The sequence below is a fragment of the Silurus meridionalis genome, chromosome 17 (genome assembly GCF_014805685.1).
Source record: "Silurus meridionalis isolate SWU-2019-XX chromosome 17, ASM1480568v1, whole genome shotgun sequence".
NCBI lineage: Eukaryota > Metazoa > Chordata > Actinopteri > Siluriformes > Siluridae > Silurus > Silurus meridionalis.
The window spans coordinates 10,929,627-10,949,492 of NC_060900.1; the positions used below are offsets into that span (position 1 = coordinate 10,929,627).

Sequence of the window (19,866 nt, forward strand, 5' to 3'; positions counted from 1 at the left end):
ATTCTCTAGCACTGATCCGTGGAGATTTTATTGGACACCCCAACTATCCTCTTCACAGTGCGTTGATGCAATATACATGTTTTGTTGCAAATGTATGTGTTTGCCTCTTTCTTGTTCTTTTGATTTAGAGAATTTCCAGTTGACTGGATCTTCTTAATTATTGCCCTAATGGTCGACATGGCCAAACTTCCTGTTTTGTAAAGCTCAACTTTTTGCTGCACATAACCTTTATATATCTTGGTCTTACCCATTGTGATGAATGATAAATTAAATTTGGCCTATATGTTGCTTCATATTTATACTCCTGGGGAAAAAGAAAGCTAATTTTCCTTTTTGTTTTTAAATATCAGTGGAAAAATATACATATAATCTATTAGAACAAATAATTACTTTTCAATTATTTAACAAAAGATCAAAAGTTTAAAAAATAAAAACATGTAACTTTTTTGCTGTGATGTACCATGGGTGTCAACAGTAGTGAATGGCTTCCTTGTCAAAAGTGTTCAAAATAATTCTTAAGCCCTTCCTGTTTGTGCCATTGGTGTTTAGAAATGTGTAAGGAGGGTGAAGGTGATCATAAATCCCAGAGAAATGAGGGACTGCAGAACATCTCAACGGATGACCTGACCGACTCGGCCAGAGAGATGGCACAGCCTCAGGACAGCAAGTTTTCCTTTAGGTCTCCAAAACATGCATACCCTTTCAGTCAACTCTGTAAATATTTGGACATTGACCAATGTATTTTTATTTAAGGTGTTTGAGAAAGTATATTAAAGTTAAAACAAAATAATTTGACCTCAAAGTGCAGACATTCTAATTTTAAGATTGTCTAAATTCGGTGAATTACATCACTTTTTAAAAGATATGAAGATTACTATTGGATCTATGAAGAATGTGAAAGTATAATGGCGATGCTTAAAATAATTGTTGTAATTCCTACAGCTTTCACCCAAAATAAAACTGTCAATGTCCAAATATTTATGGACTGACTTTTCTATTTCTATTTTTTTTTTCCTTTCTTTTTTGTTCTTCAAAAACACTTATTTTGTTGTTGATTAAGTGGGTAAATTCATGTGTTTTATTTTGCCTTTCAGCGATGCTAAGAAGAAATTACGTCTGGCTCTATGCTCTGCAGATTCAGTAGTTTTTCCCATCATGCCCACTGTAACCCGGAATGGCCTTCCTGACCATGCAGACCCTGAGGGTACCTCTAACACCTTTTGAAACAAGTCATGCAATATATTAAAGTAGTTGTAAGCTTTAGAATAGTTTAATAATCTTAAGCAAATAAGCAACTATAAATCCATGCTTTCACTGCTTTATTAAAATTAAGAAAAATATATGAATATTAAAGTGCTCACTTACTGTGCATTTAATCTTCATACTGCTATTCCTGTCATTACAATTTTCCTCCTCTTTCCCTTCCATAATTTTTTTTTTATTCCCTTCTCTCCAAACTCTCCCCTTTTAACTTGTCATTTTTTTTCTTTAAACATTATATTAATTATTTATTGGGTATAGAAGTAACTATTTAGTGCACATGCGGCCACTTATTGCAGTTGCTCATAATATATTTATAATAATGTAATATGTCTTACTGTAAATAAAGTATTCTGATGAGAGTTTAGTGTTTTTAATTGTAAATATGGTTAACTCTGAACTTCAAAAGCCACATTATTTGCCCTTGTGTTTTGTCTCAGTCTTGTTTATGTCTCTCTGTTTCTGTATAGACAATGAAATTGTGTGCTTTCTGAAAGTGCAGCTGGCAGAGGCTATTAACTTGCAGGATAAAAACCAGATGGCTCAGATCCAAGAGACTATGCGCTGTGTCAGTCGCCTAGATCCACGGACCTGCAGAAAGCTGCTAACAGCAATTGCTGAGGACTACAGGTACATGAACAGCTAAACCAGTCATCAATATCAATTAAGCAATAAAGTTACCATACAAAATTACATGTACACTTGCTGTCAATTTTATTAAGAACACATGCACAACTGCTCATTTATGAAATGATTGCATTATGGGGCAGCAGAATAGTGTTACAATTTATGTAGATGCAAGGCTTTTTTTTTCCAGTCACCCACTTTCTATTGTTGGTAAGGTTGTGCCCTTTTTCCACCCATTTAATGTGGACATTAACTGAAACTTTTTACTGTATCTGCATAATTAGATTAATTGTGCTGCTGTAACATGATTAGCTGATTGGATGTATACATGAATGTGCAGGTGTACAGGTGATCTTAATGAATTAAGCTATGAGTTTAAAATGTCTATAAAGCTTGCAGGTAATTAGAATTTTTTGTCATCTGTGCTGGTATTTGGCTGACATAAGAAATGTAATGTGATGTGTGTCTGGTAGAAAGCGGGCTCCATACATAGCGTATTTGACACGGTGCCGGCAGGGGCTGCAGACTTCTCAGGCTCATCTAGAGAAGCTATTGCAGAGAGTACTTAGAGATAAAGAAGTGGCCAATCGCTATTTTACTACTGTCTGTGTCCGACTGCTTCTAGAACATATGGAGTCCAAGATGCAAGACTTTATTAAAGGTGTGTATGTATATGTGCATGTGTCTTTCTTTCCAGTTATTCTCTTATCAAATTTAATGGCAGAAAATATGCATTTCCCCACCCGTATTTGCAATAGTTCATTACTATCGTTCTGTTTTTGTGCCACAGCATTTCAGGGTTTCACAGCAGCTGATGATAAAACTGCAGCAGTAGAGGATTTCCTGCGCTACCTCTATGGTGCAATGGCACATGATGCTATCTGGCAGTATGCCAGTGAGGAACAGCTACAGGATGCCCAGATGGCTATTGAGCGCAGTGTCATGAACCGCATCTTTAAACTAGCTTTTTACCCAAACCAGGATGGAGACATTCTTCGAGACCAGTGAGAGAACACTACAGTTATCTCTCAATCAAGAGAGATCATTTAAAGAGTGATTAGAGATTATTTCATCTCTTGTTTGTATGACATTTCTTATTTCCAGGGTTCTGCAAGAGCATATTAATCGCCTGTCCAAAGTGGTGACTGCCAACCACAAGGCTCTCCAAATCCCAGAGGTAACTGATATTTGCTCCAAGAAACCATCATTTAAAATCAATATTGTTTTACTGATATATTGTGTAATTGTAATTTTAAAAAAGTCAATAATGCTGATCATCCAAAATGTTAATAGAGTGATTAGTATAGTAAATTGTGGATTTGATGATTTGTTTAATAATATAATCGAAATACTTGAAAAATATATTAGATACCAAAAATCTTTTGCATCAATTACTTCAACTAATACTACTACAGAGCTCTGCTTATCTAGTCTATGTTACATAAAGGTTAATCAATATGTATTGCAGTTAATGAACTTTTATCAGGTGTTCTGTCACACAAGGAGACTATTTGCAATTTTCTTAATTTCCCCAAAAATTGCATCAGATTTTTGACTATATGCACAGTACAGTGAATTTTTCTTTAAACATTATTATTGCACATTATTACTGGAGACATCCAAACTATGAAAGATGTTTTCTATTGTTTTATATTTTAGATTGTCTAAAGCAGCTCCGTTTAGCTTTGATGACAGCTTGGCAAACACAGGGCAGTCTCTCATCAGATTCACAAGGTAGTCACCTGGAATGGTTTTCAGTTCACAGGAGACCAGTCAGACCTTCATGGTCGAGTTGAAGCAAAGAAACCATTATATATTAAGAACAGCAAGTTGCTTGGGCCAAGAAACACATGGAATGGACATTTTGGACGCCTTTGGTCTGATGAGTTCAAATTTGAGATTTTTGCTTCTAACTCCCGTGTCAGTTTCTGAATGTGTGGTTCCCATGGTGAAGCATGTGAAGGTGAAGCAAATTTAGGGAACACTGCATTTTGCAGTAGCATGCCATGCCACCTGTTTCTCCACTTAATGGGACTATCATTTGTTTTCCAACAGGACAATTACCTCAAACACACCTTTGGTTAATGTAAAGCTAGTTCACGAAGGAGTGGAACCATTCCAGGTGACTATCACATGAGTCTGACTGAGAAAATGCAAAAACAACAATGTCAAAGCAAAACGTGGCTACTTTGGAGCATTAAAATATAAAACATTCTGGGCTATTGTATCACAGTTTTTTTTACTACATAATTCCATGTGTTCTTTCATGGTTTGAATATCTTCAACATTAATGTACAATGTTGAAAATAAAAAAGAAAAGCTATGTCCAAGCTTTCAACTGGGTGTGTGTGTGTGTGTGTGTGTGTGTGTGTGTGTGTGTGTGTGTGTGTGTGTGTGTGTGTGTGTGTGTGTGTGTGTGTGTGTGTGTGTGTGTGTGTGTGTGTGTATGCACACACAGTATCTCTCAGTATTACACCCCTTACATTTTAGCAACCATTTTATGTTCTCAAGGGTCCATAACAGTGCAGATTTACTGTCCTCTAAAAAAAAACAATTAAACATACAGCCATTACTGTCAAAATAACTGTTAACAAAAGTGAATACACCCTAAGTGAACATGTCAAAACTGTGTCCTGCCAATATTTTGTGTAAGCACCATTGTTATCTAGCACTGCCTTAATCCTCCTGGGCATGGAATTTACCAGAGCTGAGCAGGTTGTTGCAGGGATCCTCTTCCACTCCTCAATAATGACATCAGGGAGCTGCTGGATGTTAGACACATGGTGCTTCTCCACCTTCCTATTAAGGAACACCTTCCACAGGTGCTTGATATGGTTCAGGTCTGAAGACATACTTGGCCACTCCCTTACCTTCAGCTTCCTCAGCAAGGAAGTTGTCACCTTGACGGTGTGTTTGGGGTCGTTATTGTGTTGGAAAACTGCCGTTTGGACCAGTTTCTGAAGGAAGGGCATCATGTTCTGAACATGATGAATAGGACATGTGGCTTAGCATGTATAAACAACATACAACTGCTATCACATAGGGTGTACTCACATTTGTTGCCATCTATTTAAACAGTAATATCTGTATTTTATTTTATTTTTATTTATTTATTTTTTTCAGAGGAGAGTACTGCTATAGTACTGATATACAAGCTGGACATTGACTACTGTAAAGTATTTCCAAGTTTCATTTCTATAGTATTGTCCCTTGAGAAAAAATATATATTCATTCACACACACACACACCCCATTTCCCAAAAGTGAGTATACCCCTCACATTTCAGCAACCATTTTTGTGTGTGTGTGTGTGTGTGTGTGTGTGTGTGTGTGTGTGTGTGTGTGTGTGTGTGTGTGTGTGTGTACAGTACAGACCAAAAGTTTGGACACCTTCTCATTCAAAGAGTTTTCTTTATTTTCATGACTATGAAAATTGTAGATTCACACTGAAGGCATCAAAACTATGAATTAACACGTGGAATTATATACATAACAAAAAAGTGTGAAACAACTGATATTAGGAAACAACATATTCTAGGTTCTTCAAAGTAGCCACCTTTTGCTTTGATTACTGCTTTGCACACTCTTGGCATTCTCTTGATGAGCTTCAAGAGGTAGTCACCTGAAATGGTTTTCACTTCACAGGTGTGCCCTGTCAGGTTTAATAAGTTTAATTTCTTGCCTTATAAATGGGGTTGGGACCATCAGTTGTGTTGTGCAGAAGTCAGGTGGATACACAGCTGATAGTCCTACTGAATAGACTGTTAAAATTTGTATTATGGCAAGAAAAAAGCAGCTAAGTACAGAAAAACGAGTGGCCATCATTACTTTAAGAAATGAAGGTCAGTCAGTCCGAAAAATTGGGAAAACTTTGAAAGTGTCCCCAAGTGCAGTCACAAAAACCATCAGGCGCTACAAAGAAACTGGCTCACATGCGGACCGCCCCAGGAAAGGAAGACCAAGAGTCACGTCTGCTGCGGAGGAGAAGTTCATCCAAGTCACCAGCCTCAGAAATCGCAGGTTAACAGCAGCTCAGATTAGAGACCAGGTCAATGGCACACAGAGTTCTAGCAGCAGACACATCTCTACAACAACTGTTAAGAGGAGACTGTGTGACTCAGGCCTTCATGGTAGAATATCTGCTAGGAAACCACTGCTAAAGAAAGGCAACAATCAGAAGAGACTTGTTTGGGCTAAAGAACACAAGGAATGGACATTAGACCAGTGGAAATCTTTGCTTTGGTCTGATGAGTCCAAATTTGAGATCTTTGGTTCCAACCACCGTGTCTTTGTGCAACACAGAAAAGGTGAACGGATGGACTCTACATGCCTGGTTCCCACCGTAAAGCATGGAGGTGGGGGTGCTTTGCTGGTGACACTGTTCGGGATTTATTCAAAATTGAAGGCATACTGAACCAGGTTGGCTACCACAGCATCTTGCAGCGTCATGCTATAATAATAATAATAATAATAATTCGTTACATTTATATAGCGCTTTTCTGCAGCACTCAAAGCGCTTTACATATGAAAGGGGGGATTCTCCTCAACCACCACCAATGTGCAGCATCCACCTGGATGATGCGACGGCAGCCATATTGCGCCAGAACGCCCACCACACACCAGCATATTAGTGGAGAGGAGATAGAGTGATATAGCCAATTAATATGAGGGGATGATTAGTAGGCCAGCGGGCAAGTTTTGGCCAGTATGCGGGCACACCTACTGCTTTCGAAAGACATTCTGGGATTTTTTAATGACCACAGAGAGTCAGGACCTCGGTTTAACGTCTCATCCGAAGGACGGTGCTTTTTTTTTACAGTATAGTGTCCCCGTCACTATACTGGGGTGTTAGGACCCACACAGACCACAGGGTGAGCACCCCCTGCTGGTCTCACTAACACCTCTACCAGCAGCAACCTGGTTTTTCCCAGGTGGTCTCCCATCCAAGTACTGGCCAGGCTCAACCCTGCTTAGCTTCAGTGGGCAAGCTGTCTTGGGCTACAGGGTGATATGGCTGCTATTCCCTCCGGTTTGCGTTTAGTTGGACCATCATTTATTTTTCAACAGGACAATAACCCCAAACACACCTCCAGGCTGTGTAAGGGCTATTTGACCAAGAAGGAGAGTGATGGGGTGCTGTGCCAGATGACCTGGCCTCCACAGACCTGAACCCAATCGAGATGGTTTGGGGTGAGCTGGACCACAGAGTGAAGGCAAAAGGGCCAACAAGTGCTAAGCATCTCTGGGAACTCCTTCAAGACTGTTGGAAGACCATTTCAGGTGACTACCTCTTGAAGCTCATCAAGAGAATGCCAAGAGTGTGCAAAGCAGTAATCAAAGCAAAAGGTGGCTACTTTGAAGAACCTAGAATATGATATTTTTCAGTTGTTTCACACTTTTTTGTTATGTATATAATTCCATATATAATTCCACATGTGTTAATTCATAGTTTTGATGCCTTCAGTGTGAATCTACAATTTTCATAGTCATGAAAATAAAGAAAACTCTTTGAATGAGAAGGTGTGTCCAAACTTTTGGTCTGTGCTGTATATATAAAATTTGAATTATGATTTAGCTAACGAAGTGGCAATAAGAGATGAGTGTCAAAAACATGGGAGAAGTGCCATTCCTTTAGAAGTACCTAAAACCTCGGAAAGAGAGTTATGGCTGTAATAGTTTACCAAATAATTTCTAAAGAGTTTGCCCTCCTTCGGTCAACTGTGGGCAAATTACATACAAATGGAGAAAACTTGTTGTCAGTGTTACTCTCATCCAGCAAAAATCACTTAATGGTTGCTGTGGATATTACAGGTAGTCGTCGACTTACGACCACGATTGGGACTGACAGACTGATCGTAACACGATTTGGTCGTAAGTAGAGTAGGCTATATGTACAGTACTGTGAAATTATGCTTGAAGCTGGTACGCACTGTCGTACGCCGCGGCTAGCGATTGTGGTCGTAAAGTCGAATGGTTGTAAGTTGCATAGGTCGCAAGTCGACGACTACCTGTATTACATAAAGGCACAGAATCCTTGGGTAGTATCTAAGGGCCACAGTGGTATTGGATGGTTTTACATTTTCATGAATCCACCATCAGGCAAAATCACTGAAAATGCATTGTGCTAGGAGAAAGCCACTGCTCTTCAAAAAGAATGCTGCTGCTTGTGTGCAGTTTGCTCAAGATTATGTGGATAAACCAAAAACTTATCTGTTGAATGTTCAGTTAACAAGTGAAAAAAAAAATTTAGTTTAGAAATTTTTGTTTTAAATGAATAGGATTATGTTTGGCAAAAAACAAACATTGGAGTCCAATTCAAAACCTAATCCCAGCCATGCATTGGGTAGCAATATCATGGTTTGGAATTCTTGGTTTACCAGACTTGTTTTGGCCAGACTGAGAGCTAAAGCCTAACCATAAGTGGGTCATGCAGCAAGACATGACCCTAAGCTAATTTTCTTACAGTCCTTTAATAAACAAAATTCAAATATTACTTTTGTTTCTGAGGCCAACAGCATATTGTAATGTGAAGAGTTTCAATGTATGCATTGTGTGCACTTATAGGTCTATCTGAAAGAGGCTCCATGGCCTTCTGCACAGGCAGAAATCAGGACGATTAGTGCGTACAAGACACCAAGGGACAAAGTGCAGTGCATCCTGCGAATGTGTTCAACAATTATGAATCTCCTAAGCTTGGCCAATGAGGATGCTGTGCCTGGAGCTGATGATTTTGTCCCTGTGCTTGTGTTTGTCCTTATAAAGGTGGGTTTAAAATATTGCAAAATTTGTACATGCATGGAAAAAAAGATCCTGCTTGATGTACAGATATTTTAAGATAGATTATCTTAACTTTAAAAATATATATTTTTAAAAGATGTTTCAACTTTTTAGGCATAAATAGAGCTGAGCTATAAATTAGTGTCCAATATTTTGGTAACTTATTGAGTAAGTGTGGGGTTTGTGTGTGTTAATACATGGTAATACATGTCTATTTCTTTTTCACAATTTCTCTTCAGGCAAACCCACCCTGCCTTCTGTCCACCATTCAGTACATCTGTAATTTCTATGCCAGTCAGCTGAGTGGAGAGGAGTGCTACTGGTGGATGCAGTTTACAGCCGCTGTTGAATTTATTAAAACTATTGATGAGCGCAAGTGAACCAGAACAGCCACCTGTATAGGCAACTATTGAAGAAGCTTGAGAAAAAAATTTGAATTCACAACCAACTACACTATCTTTCACAAAAGCCACAAATCATGGCACTGTTAACTAGCTTATTTAGATGTATTTAGAGCCACAGAGGCATTGAATGTTTAAAAAAAAAAGAAAGAAAAGTGCAAATTTATTAAAAAAAATAAAAGTAAACTATGTAAAATTGTGAGGTGTTGAAGCTAGATTTAACTGTAGATGAGAGTGCACCATATATTGACCTTAAACTCATTTGGACTACACTCCTTTATTCTGAGTGAGGTGGTGGGAAGCATTTTTTTTTTTAAGGTTAATAATGACATTGGGTATTAAAGTATCTGAAAGAAAGAAGGGACCAGGTTATATATATTTTTTTGTTTGTTTGTTTTTGATTGTGTACTTATTAGTGGTGGCAAGCTTCAGAGAAACCATGCATTCTTATACATTTTGCAACCATTTATCATTTCAAGTCCTCTAGCTTGATGCAGACAGATGAACATCAGTAGAATATTTTCCTGTTGCATTTTTTGTGATTGTTATTTGAATCACAGGTTTTAAAAAGGCATTGGTTAAATTTGTGTATGCTGTTTTTCATGTTCATTTCTCATTTCCTCAACATGTAAGGGCATGCATATTTATATAACTAAAATTATATTTATTCTTTGTTTTATATGTAATGTTATTTTCCAAAATCAACCATTAGATGAAAATAAGAGAAATTTAGATATATTTCTCAAATTATATGATAAATATTAAGAACTGACAAAACAGGGTTTCCTTGCAAACGAGTTGTGCTGTGTATAAACCTATATTTGCTTAGCAACTTTCTGGTTTAATTTTCTTTTAATTTAAAATTATTTTTAGTAATTTAGTTTTTGCTTTGGTGTATGTTCAGCCACTTATTAGAGTTCTGTGATGATTAAAAAACAACTAAAATGGTGCCTGTAAAGCTTATTATTGTAGAAATAAAAACGTAATACTTTATTACCTACAATCCACAATTGGCTTAGAAATGAGAAAAATATTTCTTCAAAAATACAATGAAATGGGCCCATTCACAGAACTCCAAAAGTCACATTTTTCTTTAAGACAGAACTAAAATAAACTGTAGTACCTTCTATTATATTTGTCATTTTTAGCCTCCCATTTAGCTAATAATGTGTGGATTACTAAATTCCACCTACCAAAGACCTTCATTTACAGCATGAATGGTCATTAAAAAAATGTTAATGGTTGTTTTTTTTTCTTTCCCCTCACAATACTGTGGTTCCATATATCTAATCATTTTTCTTGAAAATGTAGTTTCTTTATTATGCATTTTGTTGGCATGGTTTGCTATGGGTTAATAATGAGAATAATGGTTGTAGTGTTAAAAGAATTTTCATTGTATTGTAAAATTATGCATTATATCTAACCAGTTTGACTTGGAACCATACTACATTTTTATGTAAAAGCTCAAGAATCTTTGACCAATCTTTGTCCACCACTCTTTGTAAAGAGTATGCTCAATATTTTGATCAGAAATAGTATGATTGATGTGCACACATGGGAGAAAACTGCCTGTGATTTAATATACACTTGTATATAATTCTTAAACAATTATTAAACTTTTTTTGTTTGTAATTGCACAAGAATAACTGTTCTTGCTGTTTTGCAGCATTATGCAGCAAAAAAATGAAACCAATGAATATATCAAATTTAATGTTACACAATTATGAATTACTTAAAATGTCTCAGATTGCAGTGTCAGAGTTTTGAAATGGTTTTCTTTGTGTGACTGTGTTACAGTGGCTAATTGTGTAGAGACCAGATCTTGCTATGGTGCATATAACAACAAATAGACCATAGATTTAAAATAATTGTACAAGATTATATTATTAATTTGTATTTTAAATTTATTATTTAAGCTTCCATTTACAATTCAGTACATGCAGCACACCAAATTTCACCTTAAATATCACCTTTAAAATTGGATTTACCTCTATAGATGAGCACACCCCAACATATAAAGACATCCTCAGAACCTTGTACAGAACATTTCTGTCAGGTTTTGTTTCCAATAATTTGGCATACACCATGTAATAATGAGAAGAAAGAAGTTAATGTGTTCAAATTATGATTCTTGTAATATGGGCCAAAGCCTTAACATCAGGCTGACTGGGCCTCTCTTTCACTTTCCTGGCCCCAGGTTGGTACCTGTTAACCAGGATTCACACCTATAGAACTTCAGAGAATTTAAAGAAGGTCAAATGTGAGAAGCAGAGGAATTCCCTGTATTGAAATTGAACATTTCCTGGTTTTCTAAAACCACTTCAATTTGTACTGTGTGAGTGACACAGAGCAGTGTGATGGCCTGCTCATTATTCAGTTTTATATATAAAAACAGAAAAGCCAATTTAAACTCTTTTTAAAAAAAAAGGGGGAGTAAGAAAAATGGGAAACATAAATAAATAAATGAAGGAAAACCAAATATTTTGTTGACTATGTCTGTTGGTTTTATTTTATACTGCAGCAGTTGACTGTTTATCAGCATACAAATACTTTGTTACTGTACTTAAGTAGATTTTTGTTTTGTATCAGTACTTCACTATTTATTTTTCAGACTTTTTACTTTTACATTTTTACACAAATATCCACTTTCTACTTCTTACATTTTCAATACAGGCTCGTTACTTTAGTTTTAATTTTTTATTTAGTGAACTGTCAATATTTTTTTTCACTGCGCGCCGATTTCAGCCCATCAACCGATTTCCTGTCATTGCGCGTCTTTTTCAATCCACTGGTGTATAAAGTCCTGCTCTCACTCACCACAGATGTAGACTAGTTTACGAAGCTAAAAATAAGTAGGGCAGAAGGCAACAAACAAGAAGTAAAGCTAATGTGGATGAGACACAGGGAGTCAGTGATTTAAACATGACTAAAAACAGATACATTGCTAATCACCTGATCATCATCATCATCATCATCTTTTCTCTGCTTGCGTTCCATATGTGGATGTTCAGCCTGGATACATTCATTAGGTAACAAAAATTTTCATTCGCTGCCACCAGGAAGGAGGAAAAAAGGAAGGCCAATGTGATTGATATATATATATATATATATATATATATATATATATATATATATATATATATATATATATAAATCCATAAATAAATATAAAAAATGCGAAATTAAAACCATCAGCACAACATACATTTATTCACGACGTCCTCTCTTTACTTAGATAATAAATAAACTGCACCGGAAAATATTTGTAATCTATATCAAGTCTCAAATCAAACGCCAAAATCCGCCATAATTCACACAATTAACCCTCTGGGTGGCGTTTTGTGTTTTTTTTTCTCCTCATAATGGCGACACGAACTTAAATTATTGTCTTTTTTGATCGTACAAATAAGAACAATACATATTTTAAATCTGTAATATATATATGTTCTTAATTGTATACACTTATAATAACAACAAAACGATGTGCTTTTGAAAAATAAAGTAAACGGACAGTGTGCCTCTCTGCCATGTCATCTCCCTTCACAAACACAAATAAAACAACCTGAATCTCAGCGATTATTTACCTCACAGACATAATAAATGACTCGAAATGTCTTTTTACAACCACGTTCACATCGAATAAAATATTCTCTGATTATGTAATCGGTATGATTTATAACAAAATCCTCTAAAACCATACCATAAATCGGTATTATTATTATAATAAAAGCTTCTTGACTTGACTTGAAGAGGTGCAGTTTCTCCGGTATCACTTCCTTAACTGTCCGAGTGGAAACATAGCAAAGGTTCCGTTTTGTTTCCTGATGATTTACGTAGTTTAACCCATAATTATTACTTTAAAACATTTACACAAATTGTTTTGTCTTCGTGCTCTATTTCTCCATGTCCATGTTGTTTAAAGTATTATAAACATTAAGTATTAATATATGGTACATTTAGAACAGATAGAAATGTGCAATTAAGTTGCGATTAAATATTTTAATTGATTGACAGCCCTAATATTAATATTATGTGAGGTCCAGTTACCAGTGTGACACTAAGACAGGTAGTAGTAATAACTACTTTTTACTTAAGTACATGTCAGAGCCCAAATTTCTTTCTTTTCACTTGAGAAAAACCTATAATCAATACTTCAACTTTTACCCAAGTATTTTAAAACATGAGTATCTGTACATCTACTTAAGTAAAGGATGTGTGTACTGTTGCCACCTCTGCCTTTTTCATGGAGGTGATACAACAGTGAGCACACAATGCAGGCCCCAGTAGAACAGGTCTTCACCCAGACCCTTCTGTGTGATTCAGAGATAGTAAATGTGATTTTCATTATGCAACAGCTTTTCCTATCATGGCTCCAGCCAAAACCTCCTCTTTCTGCTACAGGAGCTTAAATACCAAACTGCAATTGATGCATAGCTAAAATAAAAAATAAATAAATAAAAAATAAAAAAAAACAAGGTTATGAATTTTCGGCCCACATTCACCACAGAGGCTCTGAGACTTGCAGAGGCACAGGAAAATATTGTGGGCAGAGAACTTGGCACAGGAAAATGGGCCACATCTTACACTGCACCCCAAGCTACATCACTGTGGACCAGTTTGTGGTGCAAGTTTTAGTTTTTTGTTAAGGAGGTACCCCAGTTCCCACCACAGGAAAGCATATCAACAAAGTAAATGAATCCCCTCCTCCCACAAGTTGCTGCATCTAGAGGATCCACTTAGCTGAAAGCTGTAGTTGATACAGATCTTAAAGCAACCATCATTTCAGAGAGTCTGTAACAGCAAATCCCATCAGCCAGCATGCACTTCTTTGCCTTAATTTGGCAAGAGTTGCTAAAGTATTGATCTAGAGATTATGGCTGCAACAACTATTCGAAAAATTTTATAATAAATTCGTTGTCAATGAATGCCATTATCAATTAGTTGGTTTGCTCAAATTACGGGGTTGTGTGAGAAAATAGCGCACAATACAGGGTCAACCAGCAGCAGGAAAAAAGTGTGCGTCCCAAGTCATCCAAGGCATGGGAGCATTTTTTATTAAACCCAAAGAAAACTACGAGGGAGTTATGCAAAGCGGAGCTTCTGTGGTATGGAAGTACCACAGTGATGCACGAGCACGGGAAAAGAAAACACACTGGAGTCACAGTAAGCAAATGGGTTCGTATAATCCTCATCATAGGAAAATGGTAGAGTTTAATGAAGTGCTATTGTGTAAACTGTTTGCTAACTTCGGGACAGTCACACTGGATCTGTTCTGTCATGACTCGCAAGCATCAGGTTGCTCAATCAGATCTCGAAATCGTGATGGATTTAATTAAAACGGTGTGAACAAACACTAAATCCAGAAGCAGCAAATAACAGCAGCAGTAAATGATTACATTTTAATCACTGTTGTGATTTTCAGCGAATGATTATGCATTTGAATACCAAGTCAAATTTGTTTTTTTTCTTTATATCAAGCCTGTTGTTATTCAAAATAAATATTAGTTGCAGCCCTACTAGAGACCTTAGCTTTGTCATAGAGATCTTAGATGCTATTAAAGAATTGGGTGTAGGTGGAAAAACTGAGGAAAATGGCACCCATTGAGCCAACAACCACTGGAGAATATGTTACAGGCACAATAATGCCATGCCAAGCTGCATAATGGAGTATTTGGCTCTAGGTATAAAAGGAAATAAAGTACTCATTTTTGCTTCCCACACTGAGTTTTCAATTACTCACAAAGAAGTAAGGACATTTTGAGGTCATTTAATGAGATGAGGTTAGGAGCATAAATAAAAGTAAGGCACTTCAGATATACCACCTCAAATAAAACTGTGGGAAGAGGTGTTATCTATGGCTCTTTTAACAGTGGTTCCTTAAAGATAGGAGCTGGGACCAGATGTAAGTTTACAAAGTGCAGCACAATTTACCCCAGCTCCTTGTGGAAACCTCCACTTGCCATTACATTACCATTGTTGATGATTCATATCTCATGTACACAATTGCCAGGACTTAAAGAAAATTCAGTGTGAAATTGGGCATGTGGAAGTCTAGTGTCTGGTCTTCAATCTGGGTCATAGGCAGATACATTCCCAAATTGATATAGCGGTAGCAATTCTGGCTGCCAAAGACCAATAAAGTTGGTAAAGCATTTCCTAGGGCTGGCTAGTTTGTACTTTAACCCTTGAATATAATGAGCCTGCTGACTGAGGGAAGAAGGCAAAGTACAGCACCATTGGACATCAAGTGGGTAGTCCTGAACCTCAAATACTACCTGCTGGGGTACACTTTCACCCTCTGTTTCAGAGGCTTTGGCAGATTTCCAATTTTGGCCATTTCGGGGTAAGTCACTTGTAGGCCAGACAGCTCCCTAGCCTGAGGTGGTGGGGGTATGGTGGCAAGGAGGGCATGGTCATGAATCAGCTGTGGATGTAGAGGAGCCAGTGGACCAGCAGTAATCATATGCGTAATAATAGTTTAATTATTTGTGCCTTATTACAATTTGTGGCAAAGTACTTAGCCCTGTCTTTTTGTGCTTTCAGGATTAGCCATAAACAGACAGAGAGAGCAACACAGAGCTAAGCAGACTTGAACAGTGAGACTAAAATTAGGAAATAAAAAAAGCATATATTAATATTTTATTTGTCTCCTGAGTCTTCCTCCACACCTTCACATGCCAAAAATAAATTTAGCAATGAATACTATTTCACAAAAACATAAATCCTCCATTAAAAATCTAATTTTCTTAAACCTAATGGGTGGGTGATGTCATTACTCAAGTTTTGGGTGTTTTTTTTCTTCACTTTTTGAATAAAACATTTTCATCTAAAATTATTATGCTTTTATCTACAAGTTCAATTTGTGCTTTAAACCGTTGAGCTACACCCCCTTTTAAAAACCTATAAATATCTACTCATGTCGAGACAGATAGTTGGGTGGGGAGTATGCTGAAATATCAATATACACCAATTCTTTTTTTTCTTCAAGTAAATGAGTTGAAAACTGAAACACTAACACCCTCTCATGCTGAGGCAGGAAATAAAGGTGTGTTAATGTAATTTAGTTCTACATTACATGATATGAGTCGAGAACAAGGACAGCTCATGTACTTTACATGGCACTGTAGCAGCTCAATCCATAGTCTTTTGGCTAACAATAAATTAACAACAAATATTTTTGCTAGTCAAAAAACTTCATGATGTAGGCATGGTAATAATTTTAGTAGGTATCCGATATCGGTTATGCATCGGCTTGATTATTCTTTTATTTAATTATTGATGAGCAATTTATTTGTTAACTATAATTCAAAAATTTTTCTTCCCTATTTTTCACATTTTGTAGGCAATTTGCCCTGACATGCAAGAAAAATAATGCATAGAAAGAGTCCATTTACAAGAACATTTTGTAAAAGTTATTTTGATAAAGAAGTGTCTGGTAACACCCCCAGATAACAGTCCATGTTATGCCTCTACTTCCTAGACATCACTTAAATTATTTACATTATTAATACATACATTGAATTATAATTTTTTTTTTTATCTTGGAGCAGGATTTGATTAGACATTGTTTCACATGAGTGTTACAAGTTGAGTTCAGTTGATACATGAGCAATTAAGTGGAGAACACAACATACAGCAGGATATTGAGCAAAGTGTCACACAGCTGCATCACTCACATGCTTTGGCTCCTAACCAAACAAACCACCTGTCGAATATTTTATAGGTCTGCCTTGTGCCATTAAAAGCAGTGAACCATGGAGGCGTGAACTCCAAAAGACCTCAGATGGTGTGCTGGGCTCTGACATAAATACATCCTGTAAGATGTGAGGTGGGGTTTTCATGGACCAAACTTATTTTCCATCTGATTAAAATCTGGGTAAAATGGAAACCTTCTTTCTCAAACCATTCTTAAATATATTGATGTGTCAGGGAGCATTAGCCTCCTGAAATAGCCTCCTGTCATCGCCATTAGGGAACTGTAGGGATACTATGAAGGAGTGTACCTGGTCTACAGCAATATTTAAGTTAGTGGCATGTGTCAAAGTAACATTTACATGAGTGCCAAGTTTTTCACAGCAGAACATTGCTCAGAACAGCACACTGCCTGCCTTCTTCCCATCCTAGTGCAATCTCTTCCCAAATTAAGTGACATGCATACACCTGGCTGTTCACATTTTTCAAAGTCACCCGCTGCCCTGTAGTCCAGTTCTGATGCTCACATGTCCATTGTAAGTGCTTGGAGGTGGTGGTCAGGGGTAAGCATGGGCACCCTAAACGGTTTGCGGCTATGCACTTTGCGTTCTGACACCTTTATATTAAAGCCAAGATTAACTTTTTTAGCAAGTTGTGCTACAGTAGATCTTCTGTGAGATCAAAACAGACAATTAAGCCTTTCACTCCCCACTTGCATGAATGAGCATCTTTCAAAAAGCAGTGCCCATTCAACAAGACATGCAGAGCCTAAAATTATGTTGTTTAAATAAACAAAATGAATAAAACAAAAAGTGTTTTAGCTGTATTTTGAGGTGTTTTTATTGTATTTATATTAATAAAATCATAAAATCAGTTGATAAGTTCTGCCTAACAATTTGTATATTGAGACACTTAAAACCTTCATGCTAAGATTCATGAATACGACTTTTTGTAATGCCACATGAATTAAAGATGAACGAATTATTGAATAAAGATTTATAACGCAGATTTTAGTTTTGAATGACTTTTACAGATGAGAACTTCAAAAGCTCAGAGAAACATCAGAGATGAAAGCAAAGGTTTTGGATGCAGAAAAAATTCTCAACCCATTTATTACCTCAATTCCAAAAAATAGGATGCTGTGCAGAATGTAATGATTTGAAAATCTCGTTACCCCACAGTTTATTCACAATAGAACATAAAAACATGAGGAAATGTACCATTTTAAGGAAAAAGATCATTTCGAATTTGATGGCTGAAACGTCTTTATAAAAGTTGGGACAGGGCAACAAAAGTCTGCCAAATGACTAAAAAGTAACAGCTGGAGAAACATTTTCCAACTAATTAGGTTAATTGGCAACAGGTCAGTAACATGACTGGGCATAAAAAGTCAATCTTTTAGAAATGGGCCCCTAAGGCAGCACTGCATTAAACACAGGCATGATTTTGTAATGAAAATAAGTGCATGGGCTTCAGAACACCTCCAAAAATCAATGTATGTGAACACAGTCTTCAGTGTAATTCACACACGCTGGTTAAAGCTATATGCGAACATGATCCAAAAACTCTGGGCCACAGCTCTTTTAAAATTAACTGAGGCAAAGTGGCAAACTGTTCTGTGGCCAAATTAATTGAAATTTAAACATCTTTTTGGAAACATGAATACCACTTAATCCAGACTGAAGAAGAGACTGGACCATCTGGCACTCGCTGATGATGGGGTGCATAAGGGCCTATGTAAGAGGCAGATTCCACATCTGGAAAGGCACCATCAATGCTGAAAGGTATGTAGAGGTTTTAGAGCAACATTTGCTTTAATCCTGGAAATATTTTAGCAAGATTATGCTAAAATATACACTGCATCTATTACAACAGCATGGCTTTAGAGTTGAGAAGTCCAGGTGCTGAACTGACCTGCCTGCAATACAGACCATTTGAAAACATTTGGCACATGAAACACTATGATAATGAAAACGCAGTACTGTTAAGTGGCTAGAATCCTGTATCAGACATAAATAAGACATTATTTTCTGGACAGTTACCAGATTTATAATGGATTCTACACAGTGGGAAAACATGGCCTGATTAACACTTTTTTGACACATGTGGCCATAGTATTTTTTAATTCCTTTTTAATTTATATAAATTCAAATAAAGTACTTTTTTCAGTTTAAACATTGTTTTTCAAATTTCAAATAAAAGGGGTTTATTAGATTAGCAAATTATTGAATTAAGTTTTTATTTGCATTTTACAAATTTGCACATTTTAAATAAAGCCATGGTGTATTTAGATCATATCCAGTAGATGATAGCATTATGCAAAAATACCCCAAAGCTGGGACCCTAGTCAACTACATTCACAAACTCATTTGGGAATTGAGGAGAAATTGAAAGTTACCAAACCTGCATTTTTTAGGTTACATGAAATCTGAAATCCTGGAGGAAACCCACACAAGCATGTTAACATGTTAATTCTTATATTAATACATTTTTACATTAACAAAATACAATAAAACACAATAAACAATAAAACACAAATTAACCCTGACATATCTTTTTTAATTTTTGTAATTGTTTGTGTAATATATATATATATATATATATATATATATATATATATATATATATATATATATATACATACATACATACATACATACATACATACATACACTGACCAGGCATCATAACTTAAAAAATAAAAATGCCTAAAATTATGTTGGTCCCCTTTCGCTGCCAAAACAGTCCTGACACATGGAGCATTAAGAGCATTTACTTCTTCAGCAATTTAATCTAAAGGAGCTCATATGTTGGATTGGACCATTGGACCACATGGGCCAGCCTTCGCTCCCCATGTGCATGAGTGAGCCTTGGCTGCCTATTATCCACAGGTTCACCACTGTTTCTTCCTTGAACAACTTTTGTTAGATACTGACTACTGCAGATCGGGAACAGCCCACAAGAGCTGCAGTTTTGGAGATGCTCTGACCCAGTCATCTAAACCTCACAATTTGGCACTTGTCAAACTTACTCAAATCCTTACGCTTGCCCATTTTTCCTGCGTCTAACATCAACTTTGAGTACAAAATGTTCAATTGCTGCCTAATATA

General features: G+C 36.5%; 1 protein-coding gene across 5 annotated transcripts in view; it reads left to right on the forward strand.

Moving 5' to 3' along the window:
- Positions 1-10,696, forward strand: part of gapvd1 (GTPase activating protein and VPS9 domains 1) — a 63,837-nt gene extending 53,141 nt beyond the window's left edge. For all 5 annotated transcript variants that reach the window (XM_046870659.1, XM_046870658.1, XM_046870657.1 and 2 more), the window contains 8 exons: positions 550-679; positions 1,095-1,204; positions 1,731-1,890; positions 2,361-2,548; positions 2,678-2,891; positions 2,992-3,064; positions 8,451-8,648; positions 8,903-10,696. In XM_046870659.1, coding sequence (XP_046726615.1) covers positions 550-679; positions 1,095-1,204; positions 1,731-1,890; positions 2,361-2,548; positions 2,678-2,891; positions 2,992-3,064; positions 8,451-8,648; positions 8,903-9,043 — 1,214 coding nt within the window. In that variant the 3' untranslated portion in view covers positions 9,044-10,696. The remainder of the gene's footprint in view (positions 1-549; positions 680-1,094; positions 1,205-1,730; positions 1,891-2,360; positions 2,549-2,677; positions 2,892-2,991; positions 3,065-8,450; positions 8,649-8,902) is intronic.
- Positions 10,697-19,866: the final 9,170 nt, after the last annotated feature.